Source organism: Platichthys flesus, chromosome 1 (assembly GCF_949316205.1).
Source record: "Platichthys flesus chromosome 1, fPlaFle2.1, whole genome shotgun sequence".
Classification (NCBI taxonomy): Eukaryota; Metazoa; Chordata; class Actinopteri; order Pleuronectiformes; family Pleuronectidae; genus Platichthys; species Platichthys flesus.
The window spans coordinates 24769944-24785906 of NC_084945.1; the positions used below are offsets into that span (position 1 = coordinate 24769944).

The window sequence follows — 15963 nt, forward strand, 5'->3', positions numbered from 1 at the left end:
ACACACACACATACACACACACACACACACACACACACACACACACACACAAACAGTCACAGACCAAACTTAGGATGTGCAGTGGATGCGAGGGACAGAGAAAGTGAGAGTGGATAAAAGGGTTGCTAAACAGGTGAGAGACAGAGAACAGAGAGAAAATGAAAAGGAGGGAGGACAGACTCAAGCCAACATGAGTTATTATCTCATCATTCATCTTCATATGCTTTAAACAATTTTCTAACAGACAGTGTTGGTGACTGCAGCCTTCCTTACAGTAATAGATTAACCATTAAGCAATAAGCGTTAGCAGGGCAAGGTGCAGCAAATGTCTGTGCACACTTGTGAGCATAAAAACAATGTCATATACTTGTGTTATGGCCCCTGAGTGTCTAACGCTATTTCCAGTCAAAAGCTCCAAGTTTGGTCAAAAGAAACTGTGTGAGCCTGAACCTGAAGAAAATACTTTTAGTTGTCTGTCATGCGGCACAAGTTACACGAGCGTCGGCCTGATAGGTAACATAAACAGCCCTTGGTGTTTCAGTCACTTTCTGCTGTTGTGGTTTCCCACCAGCAACCACTGAGGGATTACGTCCAGAAATCAAATCTCACGTTGATAATGAAGGGTTGTGTCTGTGAATGTCTGATTCCAGTGTCCTTGCGTAAACAACCTGCTCAGAGTAAGACACAACACAATACATGAGCTTTTAACAATAATACACTGTACATGCTGAAAACATATGCAGGTATTACTGCACTTACCAGGACCAACATGCTAATAATCATGATGCAATTCTCCCGATGCAAGCTCTGACTTGATGTGCATTCTCTCTGCAACTGAACTTTGACCATAACCTATAATCTCACCTCCATGCAATGCTCTCACATCCTCAAACTCAAAAATCCTTCAAGTATCCCAGAGTCAGTCTTACTGAGGACGTTTCAAAAAACACAGACTTGTTTTCCAGACCACTCATACACACACTGTTCCTGTTAAATTCAACAACAATGGCCTCCGAGGTTTCGAGGCCTCAGGGTCACACCCACTGTTCATTCAATGGCTTTACAACACTATCATAAAAACAAGGAATAGGCATTCACCATGAACACAACAGTTTTACAGTGGTTTAAATCAGCTCTACACCTTTCACATGTTCAGCCATTTATACTATGGAAGTTTGTGTTCAAGCATATTTCAAGTAGTTCGGTTTGCAAAAATGGTTGAAGTGAATGAAGCTGAATCAATTCAGTTTTTGCCACATATCAATAGTTACTTTGATCTCATTGGATGGTCGGGTGACTCCTACTTTCACTTCAAGTGTCTGTATATAGGTTTGCTGTGGTTTGTGTCACACAAGCATGAAACCAAGAAAACCAAGTCTCCTCTCTTATGGATTCAAACCTGAAAGGAGTCGATCTGACCTCTCCTTCATCAGTTCAGTCACATGATCCAAATGACACGATGTTTAGTTGATCTGAATCAAAATCCTGGAGCCTTTCGGTGTGAATTTCTGCTTTTAAACCTCACAGGCTCCGATGGTTTTCAAATAAACATATGTCAATGCTGTATATTTAAATACATCATCTGTAGTAATCTTATAAAATTCTACTTAATATTGGCCTCTCTTGGCTCCTATAGCAATTATTTGACCAAGGTTTTATGTCTCTTTTAACCATCTAGCAGAAATGCACGCACTACAGTGAACAGCTATCATCAGTTAGACCTGGGAGGTATTGCACCTTCAATTTTAATAATAATTTTGAAACACAGTTGTACTAAAAACATAAAAAATATGCTAAATATACTAAACGATCCTTTGTAGTAAGGCTCCGTCCCTTCTGTATATGTAGCATGCTTTATTGAGCGCTGCTTTAAAATAACCGAAATTAGAAAATACTGTGTTGTGGTTAAGGTGGATTCATAGTGTGTGACATTAAGATCACAATCTCTGATGTGTTGAGTTATTTCAGACAATCTCTCGACGTGGTTGTCATACATCCATTTATTCTGTCTCTTTGTCTGGAATACACACAAAGAGATCTGCAGGCTATGAGGGATAAACACACACACACACACACACACACACACAGGGACGCCTTTATGCATTATTAAACGAATGTTAAACCAACATCACACACAAGCAATAAACCACACACATGGGACCTCATCTGCCAAGCTTTGTCACCATGGTGACAACTGTGTGACCTGCATGCGACCAGCTGGTGGACCCTGGCTGTGATGTTGAGATAGGATTGACAGGTTTGTGTGTGTGTGTGTGTGTGTGTGTGTGTCAGACAAAATAACAAAAGAGAGATCACACTGTGCAGCTCTTAGTCTGTTCCCTAAGCTGCCTGTTTTCCACATTATGCCAGGGCACACACCTTGCTGAGTAGAAGAAGGAAAAAGAGAGCACAACACACATTGGCTTATTGATCCTAGTATTGATTGCCACTTGCAAATGAGTATTTATCCTCCGCTTAATTTTATGGTGTTGGGAGAAGTGTTGAAACTCCAGCTGCAGCAACTGCTTTCTACGGAAATGTGAGGAGCATGCAGAGACACGTCTGGCTGTCTGGCTAGCACCAGCACAGCTATGCGTTTGTGTCATTTAACATGATTACATACTTTATGTTCCCAAAACATCCAGGCCTTCTTTCCCTCATTCCTCCCTTACTGACTCACTCTCCTCAACGACTTTCTTCTCGCACCACCTCTGCAATCAGCCCTCACTCCACCTTACATTTGCCTAGCAGTGTATTGGTGCATGTTAACCACATATCCAGTTTCATGCCCAAAGAGTATATTGTGTGGATGGTTGTGGGCTTTTTCCTGGAATGATCATGCGATTCTAAAGAGCTGAACACAGTGAGACATCTCAGTCTAAAGGCACAGTTAATGTCTTGGACCTCTTAGATACCATCCAATAGTCGGAATGCCGAGTTAGAGCCAAACCCAGCTGACATTGGGCGAGAGGTGGGGTAAAACCCTAGAGAGCTCACCAGTCCATCACAGGGCTGACATACAGAGAACACACATTCACATTCACACCTCAAGTACATTTTTGAGGCTCCAATTCACCTCACACCAATCTGCATGTTTTTGGACATGAGGGAGCTAGAGGAGCAGGAGGAAACACACGCACACGAGGGGAACATGCAAACTCCACACAAAACAAGTGCTGCTGACTGTGACCTTCTATTTCACAGACAGATGAGTGGTATCAAAGATCTCAGACAACTCTCACCAATAAAGCAGAAACAAATCTTAGAGCTTTCCTCTTCAATGTAGATGTATCATCTTGTTACAACTGCATGAATAAACAAGTACAAGGACATTTCAAAGGTCTCTTTTTGTCATTGGGTTCATTTGTCTGATCTATTATCCAGTGGGCCATCAATCAAATAAGCTAGACCTAATCAAATATATACTGCAGTATTTTTACAAACTTTGACGTATCATCTAAATGCTTCTCTGCTGCCTCCAAGCACATCAACAAGACCAGATTCAAACTTTAATTTGTGTCCTGATGATCTTTCTAACAGACCATTTTCTACATATGTTTCAATATATAAGTACAGTCCATTGTATTCATTGTTCATTTATTATGGTCTGGTCTTTGCATTTCTTTGTATATCCTGGGGCTAGTCAATAAAAAGTTATTTATCCTTGAACATCGAATAATAATAACAATGATAAGCTTTATTTGTATAGCACATTTCTTAGCACAGTTACAAAGTGCTTCATAAGAGGAATAATCAATAAGACTAAATAATTGTTGTAATGTTGATGTCCAAATATTTTGTATATAAAGTCACACTCACTTGGCAGTTTAGTAGGTCCAGTTAGCTGAAACCAATTTAGACTAATATGACCATTTCTCTATTACAGTATGTTAAAGGTGTTCTTATTATCTTGTTAACCCCAATGAAATCAGAGGATCAGCTAAACAACTGACACACCTCTTAGCGGTAAAGTTGATCCACTGATTTATGTCCACATGTCCAAACATGATGTATATTTTCCATAATAACAGATCAATATTTATTAAAGGATGACTGATGACACAGAAAACATACAGTTGCAATGTAAATGATGTAAAGAAAACATGCGGACAGGACAGTTTGCCGTGTTACAAAAAGCGGATATAACGACAGGGGAATGCAACTTGAAGAGAAGTATAGAGTTTTAAATCATTTATTTACATAAATGTAACTTCACATTCGATTTAACCGTTTAATAGACTAGACTAAGTCTTTACGAGCCACCACAAAGCAGCAGTGGAAACAAAGACAGAATTTGATGCAGATCAGTGATTTCCAACAAGCCCTCTCCATTGAAAAATCCCTGGTACCTGCCCTGCAGCGCCCCCTAGCTGCTGTTTCCATCAGAAAGAGAAAGAGAAGGGAAACAGAGAACGGCAAACAAATTTAAGAAGGAGGAATGAAGCAGTACTTCACTAATATGCCTGACCATAACCACTGCTTCCAGCACAGAGGACAAACTGACACACTAACTGGATCTACACAATAACAAGATTGTAGTCACAGTTGGGAGGGGCAGAAGATGTGGAAGTTCATCCCCATGTGCATCACTGGTCACTATTCATCCCTATTCATCCGGTCTGGTGCCAGATCACCGCCTGTACAGGAGACAGACACACAGTGGTCGTCTAGCTGTCGTCGGACTGGAGCATCTTCTCGATCTCTTGATCCCACTGCTCATCTTTGTTGTCGCACTCAGCGACCATCTCGTACTCTTGGAGCTCCTGCTGCAGCTCCTTCTCCCAGTCAGCAGACTCGTCTGGATGTGAGGGAGAAGAAAAGTAATGAGAAAAAAAAATCAAAAAATATTTTCGTACAAATTCCTAACTTGGGTGAATAAGCACATCAAATATAATATCTTCTGAAACTAACCGTCGGGAGAGGGCGGGCTCTCCTTCTTGTCCAGCACCAGCTGCTCCATCTCTTTCCTCAGGTCCTCCTGGTTGATCCCCGTGGAGTCAAAAGCATCACTCACAAACTCGGAAACTCCGGGACTCGTGGACATCTCCTCCTCTTCCTCCTGAGGGGGCTGACAAGGATGCAGACGGGACAGATAAAGTAATTCTCTGTGAGACTCTTCATCAACTTTTTAAAGTAATGTTGGAAAATACACGGTACACAAACAAACGTACCTTTTGTTTATCACTGATGGAAACTGGTGGAGTTTTTGGTCTGACATTGTCTGTAAAGAAATAAATCAGTGACTTAGTTTTATGCAAATCACAATGTTCCATTCCATAAAACCACAGCCATGAGTTTTTTTGCATCAACTTCATAAACGATTACAATCTGAAACACATTATGAACTTGATTATCATAATATTAAATTTCCTAACGTTTCTTTCATTACAGGTAAACTCTGTTTCCATTACAAGAGCTCTGTCTGTGGCAGATCTGTCAAACTCTTTGCCCCCCAGCGATCAACACAGATAGAACTAGTGATGGCGAGATGAAGCTTCATGAAGCTTTGAAGCTTTCCATCCAATAGGTTCGCTCATGGGCCGAAGCTTCATGATGCTTAATTTGCTCTACTGCGCCATCAAGTGGACATTAAATGTAAATGTAATTATAATGAAACAACTGCTTTGATGTGTGAAGCTTTGAATTTTATAAATGATTTAATGTTGTTTGTAATGCCAATACACGGCACATGTACATTAAGGATAATAGTTTATTTTTATTAAAAAACAACAGTTCTCAACAGTTCTGGGTTTCAGGCGGTTTCCTTTTTCGGCCGGATCGCGAGGCTTCGAACTTCATCACATACGTCATCAACACAAGCCTTGATACGCGCTTCACAAAAATCATCCTTGATTACTCAACACACGCTTCGAAGCCTCGACACGGGAGGACACATCACTAGATAAAACCCATCTATATGAGGTATAAAAAAACGTCACTTTTGGTTACACCTAGAGTTTATCAAACTCCGGTGACCTTTGAAAATCCTGCTGACCCTATTTCAGATTGATAACTAAAATAGGAGCTGTTGGCCTCTGGACAAGGACACACGGGATCCTCTGGAAACAATGATGCAGTGTTGTTATCTCTCTCCATGTTCTCTCCATGATACATGTATGGTCTCATCAGTCACAACTTGACTACCAGCAGTGACTACAGTAACATGTCAGTCGAATTTTCCCCACGTCGTCGGACGATGAAAAGACAACCCAGCTCTTATTTTTCAACAATGCTGTTTCTCTTTCATAATATTTGCCTTTCAAATCTGCTTCCTGTTTACACTGGCACGCTCAAGCTCAGTGGATGTGATATGCATTTTAGGTGTGCTATAATGGATGGAGATTATTTCTGATGAGCTGAAATTTGTAAAAACAGAATTAGATTTTTTTTAAATGGATTCTCAGGGATTAACGTCTATAATGTGGTATAAGTTCTTTCTGTTGTTTTAATGGGAGATGTGTTGATTTCTTATTTATTTTATTTCATTATTTAGTCTAGTTTTTACCCTTACCTCCATTCAAAAATAGTTTCAACCTTTAACTATAATATTTTAGAATACAGGACAAGATGATGAATATCTTGTGTACGTTTGAATTTCTACCAGTAGGTGCTAGCAGATGTTAGTGGCCGCCAGCAGGTGTTAAGGACATAACTTAAGTTGTGTACCGTAGCGTCATCAAGTGTTTTGGCCTTATAATCAATGATACAGGCTGATATGCTGAGGCTAAAGGTAAATCTGACTGGCTACTGGCTTGTTACCTCATCACCTTGATGAAGTTTTAAGCTAAACACTGTCACAATTTAGAACATGGGACAAGATAAGAGAATATCCCTTGCATGCTCTATAAAATGTTTGTTAATCCAAAATAACCTTAATGTCTCATTCATTGAAGGGTCACTGTAATGCTGATAATAATAGTGAAATGTAATATACCATGATATCCTGCGATTGGAACCCTACTTAGAGCATAGAGGAGGAGTCTGACCTGCTAAGACGACGTCCTCAGGTGAAACACTGGCTCCTCTGTCCTCACCGTCCTTCTGCTGCTGCTGGGCTGCCAGCTCTGTGAGCTGAGCCGACTGCTTGACCAGAGACACCCGGTAGAAATAATTCCTCCAGAACGCCTCCTCCTTCACACTGTCAAAACACAAACACATCAACATCGATTCTGTGATATCATTTTAATGATGCCAAAAGTACTTGTCTCCTGTTACCACACGAACAGACACGCACAGGAACACACACACACGCAGGGGCACACACGCAAGCACATACGCCGGGGCACACACGGAAGCACACACGCAGGGGGACACACGCAAGCACACACACAGTAACACACAGACACACAGACACACAGACACACACAGAATGACAATGCTGAAAGGCTACACACTGTTTGGGAACCAGGTCGAAGCGCATGCGGTTTAGAAGCTCATCTTCCTCCAGCATCGTAGCAGCCAGAGGATACATCTGCTCCATGTCGAAGTGGAACTGAACACCTGCGGGGGGGTCCCGCATGAAATTCCTCTTGTCCTAGAATCAATAGTCAGAGTTAGAATCGAAAACATGCAGTGACAATAACCCAGCACTTATTAATATGGTATATGTCTCTTTGCTTACAGCCGACAGAGCAAGGATTTGCTGCTGGATTGTCTCCTCCTCATTGTAGCCCACCCATGGAGGCACTGCTGCTTCTACATGCACGCACACACACACATATACACACAAACCTTCAGTGATGTGCAGTGACTTCATCAACATTGACATAGCATACAAAGAAGCATCAGACAGAACTAGATTCAGAGAGGTGTCACATCACCTGCATAACACTAGAAACTGGTCTCATTTTGAGTACTTATGAAAACCACAATGTCAATATTATCAATCCAATTAAGCTGAATTTATACTCTGAATAGAATACAATGAATTTCTTTGGGATTTTAATTCTATAGTTGTGTATGCAGAAAGGCCATCAAGATTTAAGGGAAATACTCGGCAGCGTTTGCCACAATATATGTGATATGCAAAGCATGTGACTTTACTGCAAGGTAGTTTACCTTGAAAAGCAACATTATTTACCAGAAGAGACATTGGAGAAGAATTTTAAATATTTGGACATTTATTGCAAATAATATTTTGTTTATTCTGATCTTACCAGATTTTTTTGATTTCTTCTCTTGAACAAATTTCTCCTGCTCCTTTTGGAAGTCACCCAGAAACGTCTGATCACACACACGCACACAAACAAACCCACAAAGTCAATAGTCATAATATTGTAGTGTCATGCTGAGCAAAGTCACGACAACAACGTTTGCACTCGTGAACCCTGAGCTGCTGTTTCAGTGCTTCCTAAAGCTGCTGAACTCGTCGAGTGAGCCAGCAGAGCAACCTGCCTTGTCTATGATGCCGTCGATCTTTCCTTCTTCCACCGTCTTCTTGATGGTCTGAGCCGTCTCTGCCATGGACTCAGTGATCTTCTTGCTGGCACTAGAGGCAAAACTGAAGATGTAGTCTTCATTTGGGGGAGGAATAGGAGTGGAGGTTACTTTAAAATCATCAGTACATACAGTCACATTTTTGTTGGCTGCGCATCTTCATTATTGCATAAATGATTGTAAAGGATATGGCCCAGATATTTCCCTTCGGTCACGACACTGATGACTTGGTCTGCCATGACGATTTGGCTTGTGGTCGTCCTTGGTTCTAACAATCATGTCAACACCCTTCTTGCGGTTGTATTAAATGTCCTAGTGCACAGTCTGCACACCCTAACTTGAACACACTAAGCAGTAGCTGTAAACCAGCACTGTAACTACACCATCAGCAGACATCAGATAGTGTCTAGACTAAGTTAAGTTAAATGAGGGAACCTTTGACCGAGAGCTGCTTTCTACTGATGTAATGGTTTAATGAGGAGTGACCACAGACAGGTGGATCCACGTCACGTGAACATGTCAACAATGTCCTCACGCGACGAGGAGACAAAGTGCTGGTAACTCACTTTGAGAAAAACAACCAGAGTGAACAGTTCCTCCTCACCTCCCAGTCCTTTGCCCTGCTCCGTGTTCTCCAGGTTGGCCTCAGCTTCTCCTCCATGCTGCCCAGCTGGCTGCTGTTTATTTACCTCGTTCTGAGCCTCCACCACCTTCTCCTCCACCTTCACCTCCTCCTGCTCCTCCTGCTCTCTGTCATCTGCCGTCTTCACTAACGTCGGGTTCTCCAAACCCAACCACGAACCCAGACCCTTAAACATGGTGCTGCTAACCACACTAAGCTTAAGAAACACAGCGAAGACAGTGGGTCGAAATATTCCACCAGGAAATACCCCGACAGCTTCTCTTCTTTTATGGTTGTTTTTGAGGTGTAGTTCAATTCCTTGTTACTGCCACCCAGTGTTCAGAGGGTGGAATGGTGCCCTCAATGTGTTATGGTGCAACAGGTTGCAGATCTTTCACTGGACACTCGAGTGACTTTCAGTCTATTTACATTTTGTTGAAGAAAATAACAAAAAATTAAACTAAATCAAATTCTTCATCTCAACAAGTCAACAAACTTATACTGAATATACAAAAATTAAGATAACATGTTTATATTTAACATATACACGACAGTAGCTTTATATGCAATAATAAAACATAATCATTATAATCATAAAAAGTTAAAATAATAATAATGCTTCAGACTTCTGATGAGAACTCAGAAAAATTCCCTAGATCTGGATTTTTATTTAAAATAGCACAAAGTCTTAAATATCTGTCCACTAAACGTGTCTAGATCCATGAATTATTATGATTATTTGTATTATTATTAGTGGTAGTCGTAGCATTAGTAATAATAGTAGAAGACTTTGTATTAATATTGTAAACGTAACACCAGTCCAAAAGCCGACACTTCAACAGCAGGTGGCGGTGTTGCAGTGAGAATTGTGGCATATCTTTATTGTATCATAAGAAGAAGAAGAAGAAGCCAGCGGTAGATTCATGTCCGTCAGACTGACGTCAGTTCACCGGTAACGTGTCGCATCACTTCTTGTGCTTGTTATAGTTGCATGTGTTTATAGCGTTGCAGTGTGGGTTAATTTAATGCCTAAATCACTGTAATATGTGTTATTTCATGGGAGTCGTCGTAGCAGCATTATAATGGAAGGGCTAGCTGCTGTGCTAGGCCGATCTGGTATAAACAGACCAGATGAAACCGGTCTCCTTTAATAAAACTGTCATTTGAAACGTAGTCAGTTTAAAGTTAAACTTTGTGGTGATTTCAAATTAACTCAAAACATTGCAGGATGAATTCGGTTGCTGTGATTCAATCGGCTTTAGAAGGAAAACGATTTATTAATATGAAAGAGTGTTTTGGGAGACGGTTATGGTCTGAGATAGCATGATCTACTTAGATAATGTATACATATTAATTCGTTTATAATATATACGAACAGTCCTTATTCACAGGACTGAGTTAATATGTGTACTATGGCTTTATCTAGCAAGAATTGTTGCGCAGCTATTTAAAGAGACTTTATATTAAAGACAATATTATTGTTTTTTCTAGGTGAGAATGAAGACTCTGATGGTGTTTGATTTTGACCACACTGTGGTCGATGACAACAGTGATACCTGGGTGATCAGGTAAATTACATATTGATTGATCAATGAATGAATCACAACATAATCCCCTACAACCACAAGTAAGACGAACATATTTAAGCTGCAAACGTGTTTGAATCGATTGAACTGCTGCTTTCATTTTACAAGAGTAGATCAATGTACCTCACTGACTGCATCACCAGTCACCACTATCAGTGACCAAGTTTAATGTTGTCCTTATTGCTGTAGATCTACAACAGGTTTTCTTTATATTTGTATGTAGAGCAATACCACAGTCTTCTCCACAGTGGGTCTATTCTTGTTCTCTGTGTTTTCAGATGCCTTCCAGATCAGACTCTCCCTGACTCTGTGAAGAATTCCTACAGAAAAGGCCACTGGACTGAGTTCATGGGTCGAGTGATGAACTACATAGGTGAGAATTAGTTGTATTTAGTGTTCACTCATGCAAGCATAGAGCTGCACAAAATGTTCTACTTGTCCATTCGCCCAGGAGACCAGGAGGTCAGCCCTGACAGGGTCCGAAGTGTGATGGAGACCATCCCCTTCACAGCTGGAATGACAGACCTGCTGACATTCATATCAGAGAATAAAAGCACCATCGACTGCATCGTCATCTCCGACTCCAACACCATGTTCATAGAATGGATCCTCCACGCAGCTGGGCTCCAGGTGGCTGTTGACCAGGTTTTCACCAACCCAGCTAAGTTCAACGAGCTCGGGTACTTGGAGGTGCAGTGCTACCACTCTCACGATTGCGATCGATGCCCCGTCAACCTCTGTAAGAGGAAAGTCCTGGAGCTTTACCTGTCAGGGCGGTCTGATGTAAGTGTGGAGTATCAGCGTATATTTTACGTGGGCGATGGCGGGAACGATTTCTGCCCTACTTCCTGTCTGAGGAGGCATGATGTTGTGATGCCCAGGAAGGGGTTCACCCTGGAGAAACTGCTGGCCAAACGTGAAGGGCAGGAACACGACACTTCTTTGAGAGCCAGAGTCCTTGCCTGGAGCAGCGGCACAGACATCCTCCAGGAACTGAAGGCTACTATGTAGATGTAGGCAGCGCCCATTTAGAACAATATTTTACTGACTTCTCTGTTGTAAAGGAAATATTGCAAATGGCTGGTCAGCACTGTAGGGTGCTCTTGCTGTTCCCTGTAAGATTCTTTTAAATAATTACAGTTTTTATCATACTAAAAGTAAAGGTAAATCAAGGTTGATTTGAACAAACAAATGGTTGCTTTCTTGTTAAGAATCAGATGACAGGAATAATACCTCTGATAAGCCTGGTCAGTTAATATAAAGCTAGCAGTTGTTAGCTCAGCCCAACGTAAAGACTGGAAGCCGGTTGAAACACTGAGCATCACAGCAGTTGTAGAGCTGAATAGCATTATGTCCTAATCCAGACAAATTAATCATAATGTGTTGATTGTGGTTAGGGAACAACTTGCTTCCTGTATTTTTGCCACTCTAAACTAATCCCCTCCTGTCTTCATACTAAACAGACTGACATTAGAGTATAGCTTCATGGTTAGCTACCAGGAAGAACAAGCAATTAGGCATAATTCCCCCAAGTTACTCTTATTAGTATACCCCATCCCCCAGACCAGTGTTCAAGTTTCAGATCAGCTGTGGTTACCATGTTCCATCATGTTGTTCACCCATCAGTACTTGATATGAGAGGGAAGAATATAGGAGATCACTTATTGGTTATGTGTTAAGCCTTTGTGCAACCTTTAGCTAACATATGTTTAAAAGATGATTAAAGTATCAGTAATTCTATTATTTATGATTTACTGACACACTCCTTTTTAAACACCTCTGTTTACAGCAGCCATGTAGCTGCCTCCACATAGATTTACATCAGTTTCCTTTAATAAGATTGAAGAAATCAAACAGTATTTTCATCTTTATAGAAACTTTAGACTTGTTTATAAAAACTGCAGACTGCCCTTTCACGTAAATTGCTAATAATGTCAAAGCAGTTTAATGTTATTTTTTTTAACTGAATTCACTGTTTTTAACATTTTTACATCTCAGGTCTTAGGTTTGAGGTCATCCATGTTAACTCTGTGTTTTTTTGAATGACATAAACCTTATAACTTTAAGCTAAATGAACAAAAAGTCATCATTATACATTGTCCCAGAGGTTTACTTGAGTAATGTGGATAACATTTCTGAACAAAGTGTTTTTCCATTCGTCCATCCACTGAATGCTTCTCATGTTTTCAGGCTTTGTTCAGTCATATTATCCAGAATCTGTGCCAATATCACCACAGTCCTGGGACTTAATCCAGGTTTATTTTAAAGTTAACACTGGACTGTAGTGTTGTTGTTAAAGTGCTGTGCTAATGCACCAGCAATTATTCAAAGGGAATTTAAATGTTCAGGAAAACGTGTTTTGAGATTTGTGTGTGACACTTGCGGCAACATGCTAACATACATTATATATTATCCTTAATCTTGTTAATTATAATGATGTAATAAAATCCAGAACCCTTGTGGATTCCTTTGGTCAACCACTGAGTGACAATAAAAAGCTCATATAACAATGCAGCGATGTGGTGTTGGACATTGATTATATTCTTACATTTTCTGTTTTTCTTACACAAATATAAATAGAGAATAGTTGAATGTTTCTATGTCAGGAGTTTATATCTATTGGGGGGAATTTGGGTTATCTGGGACAGTCAGTGTAGTTCTCTAAATGGGAAGATTATGCATGTAGGGACTGAAGTAAAACAATGATCCACTGAAGAAAAGTAGCATATGATCCGCAGTTGTCAGACAGCAGTTAATGGTAAACACAGTCTGTCCTTGTCTGTTTAAACTAATTGGCTGGTTAACTAACTAGCACGTGGAGAAGACAATGGGCTGATCGATGAGGATGGTCGCCCACCTGCAAAGACTGTCTGTTACCTGAATTGACCCAATAGAATGACACGCTTTTTAAGAAATTGACTATAATGTCATGTGGCATCATGCATAAAGTGGGGTGATTAAGGCTTTTTTTTTTTACCTAATACAAGTTTCCCAGTTTATTATCTTTTTGGCACACAGAGCACTAACAGCTGTATCATGTCTCCCCTGAGTGTGATATCTCCATTCTCTGTTCTGGTGTGGTTAGAAAACATCTGAAGGATTACAGAGAGGTACAATATGTTGATCTTATATGTAAATGAAAAGTTTGTTTGCGGTTCTGGGATGCTGCAGTTTTAGCTGAAAGCTAATGTCAACATGATGAGATGCTCACAATGACAATTACTACGTCTCTGTCTTGTGATTTTCACCATGGTCTCCATCATAGTTTAGCATGCTAACATCTGCCCGTCAGCATTAACAATCTCAGATAAATGTTTAGATATTTTACAGGACAAATTAAATAGTTTTACCCGATAGTGATGATGCAAAATGATACAACACATGGGACATACATATTTGTGTGTGTGTGCATGTAGTAAAGGTTATAGAGCCATCATTGTCTTCTATGATATCATTATTGACATGAGCTTTGCAACTGGGTCTGGAAATCAGGTAATTTCCCATGGCCCTGAGCTGAAAGAGGGCCCCTGAGAACGGCTGATTTGTCCACAGAAATTTTAATTATGTTAGAACTCCCTTGAAGTCTCTGATGGGCTTTGTACAGCAGTCTGAAAAGACACCACTGTTGAAAACCCTCTAACGAGGCCCCATGCCACTATCTTCCTGCCAAAAGCGTCAACATTTCAGAGGTTTTGTTCGACACTGGGGTGTCTAAATGTATTTGATGTGCCTGGGATGGTGGTGTGGCTTTTTGACAATAACTCTTAACTATTTTTCTTTTAACTTAGTGTATGCAGGAAGATTGAAGAATGTAATGATGTAGGTTGTATGTTTTTTGGGTGATTCTGCCTGGTCCCTTATGGTCGAGGCCTCCAAAATCCATCCAAACACTACTGATTATTAATGCAACTTGTGTTGTCGATACCCAAGCATCATCCAGTGGTTTGACTGATGAGGTGATAAGCTGAATACATCTGTTGAAAAAGTGTATATATATATATATATATATTCTTCCCAAGACTGACATGAGAAAAAAAGACTGGCACAAGAGATTTCTTGTCAAAAGTCATATCAGAGCTGTTTTTTATCATTCAAGCAGGAGGCTCTCTTTACTGTCTGACTCTACTCGTCATCGGGTGGAAGCTTGAGACGAGTAACAACTGTGTGCAGTAGTGTGGTGTCAAACTGGAGCAATTGTCGTGTGACTAGTTTAGAGAGATCGGTGTTCAGGTCAGAGAGCAGACTCACAAAGTGCCAGAGCAGCAAAATACTCGATACACCAGCATGCATTGCAGCGACTAGGCCTGTTACGTTTTAATTAAGGAGCTGCAGGCCCTTTTTCCACATACATGTAAAAAGTACACACTGAGTGTAAAAACATCACACCTCTCTTCACATGAACTCACAGCTTTTGAAAGCAGGACAGCACCGAGATCCATCAGCGTAAATGCAGCCTGGTCAGACAACACGTAGATAAACATTACCTTTCTGAGCACAGTTGTTAAGTTTGACTGTTTAAATGTTGCTAAGTCCAGATATTTGTTTCACATCTGTGCAGCAGATCACTGCCCAGTCGATTCCCACTGAGATTAATTATGAGAATGCCAATGTTGTGCCAAAGGTCACTGTAGCTCTCAGTGCCAAGAGCAGTCAAGCTTACATGCAGCTTATTGATTAGTTGATCAACACAAAATAACTTTTTTTGTAAATCAATACATAGTCTTTAAAATAACAAACATTTTAGAAACTGTATGAATGTTTGCAGATTTTTTCTTCATATGAATTTAAACTGAATATCTGTAGGATGAGAACTGATGATCAGACAGCAGAGGAAGTCACCTTGGACCTTTTTTCACAATATTCAGATTCTATAGACTAATCTATAATTAACAGATTGATAAACATTTTCATAGTGAGGGTCTACATCTAGTTTTATCTTAATCTATGAACCAATCCTATTGCCTTAACAGGCCCATTGATTTAAATCTGCCGCAGCCTAAAGGTGTCTTAACCCTCCCCCACTGCACCCCTCTCCTTACGGCCACTGTCGTCTCATTTCCACTCTGTTGACAACTGGAGTGACATAATGTGGATTGCGTGCATGTGATCCTGGTCGATGTCATTGTTAGATCGGTGTTGTGGAACACATCAAACTATATTGAAGAGCAAACCACAAGAGATGCCCCACCGTGATGATCATGACTTCTGCAAACCATCCAAATTATAATCATCTACGTTTTGATACAATTTGAAAGGAGTAGCTTCTAAAATAATATTTATATTCAATAAAATGTGTATTAGCTCCAGCCCGCGTGTGAC

At 40.4% G+C, this 15963-nt stretch overlaps 2 protein-coding genes across 2 annotated transcripts; one reads left to right on the forward strand and one right to left on the reverse strand.

Annotated features, from left to right (window-relative positions):
- Positions 1-4025: 4025 nt before the first annotated feature.
- Positions 4026-9351, reverse strand: LOC133955209 (synapse-associated protein 1-like). Its single transcript, XM_062389923.1, has 9 exons — positions 9041-9351; positions 8395-8513; positions 8157-8223; positions 7622-7695; positions 7395-7534; positions 6987-7138; positions 5172-5221; positions 4912-5068; positions 4026-4798 (listed from the first exon to the last, which is right to left on the reverse strand). The coding sequence occupies exons 1-9, from the start codon at positions 9252-9254 to the stop codon at positions 4668-4670; spliced, it is 1104 nt and encodes a 367-aa protein (XP_062245907.1). The 5' UTR covers positions 9255-9351; the 3' UTR covers positions 4026-4667.
- A 584-nt stretch (positions 9352-9935) lies between these two features.
- Positions 9936-13053, forward strand: phospho2 (phosphatase, orphan 2). Its single transcript, XM_062389936.1, has 4 exons — positions 9936-10010; positions 10550-10626; positions 10923-11017; positions 11096-13053. Exons 2-4 carry the CDS (start codon positions 10556-10558, stop codon positions 11653-11655), a joined length of 726 nt encoding a protein of 241 aa, XP_062245920.1. The 5' UTR covers positions 9936-10010; positions 10550-10555; the 3' UTR covers positions 11656-13053.
- The last annotated feature ends 2910 nt before the right edge of the window (positions 13054-15963 follow it).

What these genes read in the sequence shown, in the direction of transcription:
- phospho2 (XM_062389936.1), top strand. Translation starts at nt 10,556, where the DNA reads ATGAAGACTCTGATGGTGTTTGATTTTGACCACACTGTGGTCGATGAC. An exon ending in AGTGATACCTGGGTGATCAG is followed by an intron (nt 10,627 to 10,922) that starts GTAAATTACATA and finishes CTGTGTTTTCAG; the next exon opens with ATGCCTTCCAGATCAGACTC. An exon ending in TCGAGTGATGAACTACATAG is followed by an intron (nt 11,018 to 11,095) that starts GTGAGAATTAGT and finishes CCATTCGCCCAG; the next exon opens with GAGACCAGGAGGTCAGCCCT.
- LOC133955209 (XM_062389923.1), bottom strand. Translation starts at nt 9,254, where the DNA reads ATGTTTAAGGGTCTGGGTTCGTGGTTGGGTTTGGAGAACCCGACGTTA. An exon ending in TCGACGGCATCATAGACAAG is followed by an intron (nt 8,224 to 8,394) that starts GCAGGTTGCTCT and finishes GTGTGTGATCAG; the next exon opens with ACGTTTCTGGGTGACTTCCA. An exon ending in TGAGGACGTCGTCTTAGCAG is followed by an intron (nt 5,222 to 6,986) that starts GTCAGACTCCTC and finishes ATTTCTTTACAG; the next exon opens with ACAATGTCAGACCAAAAACT.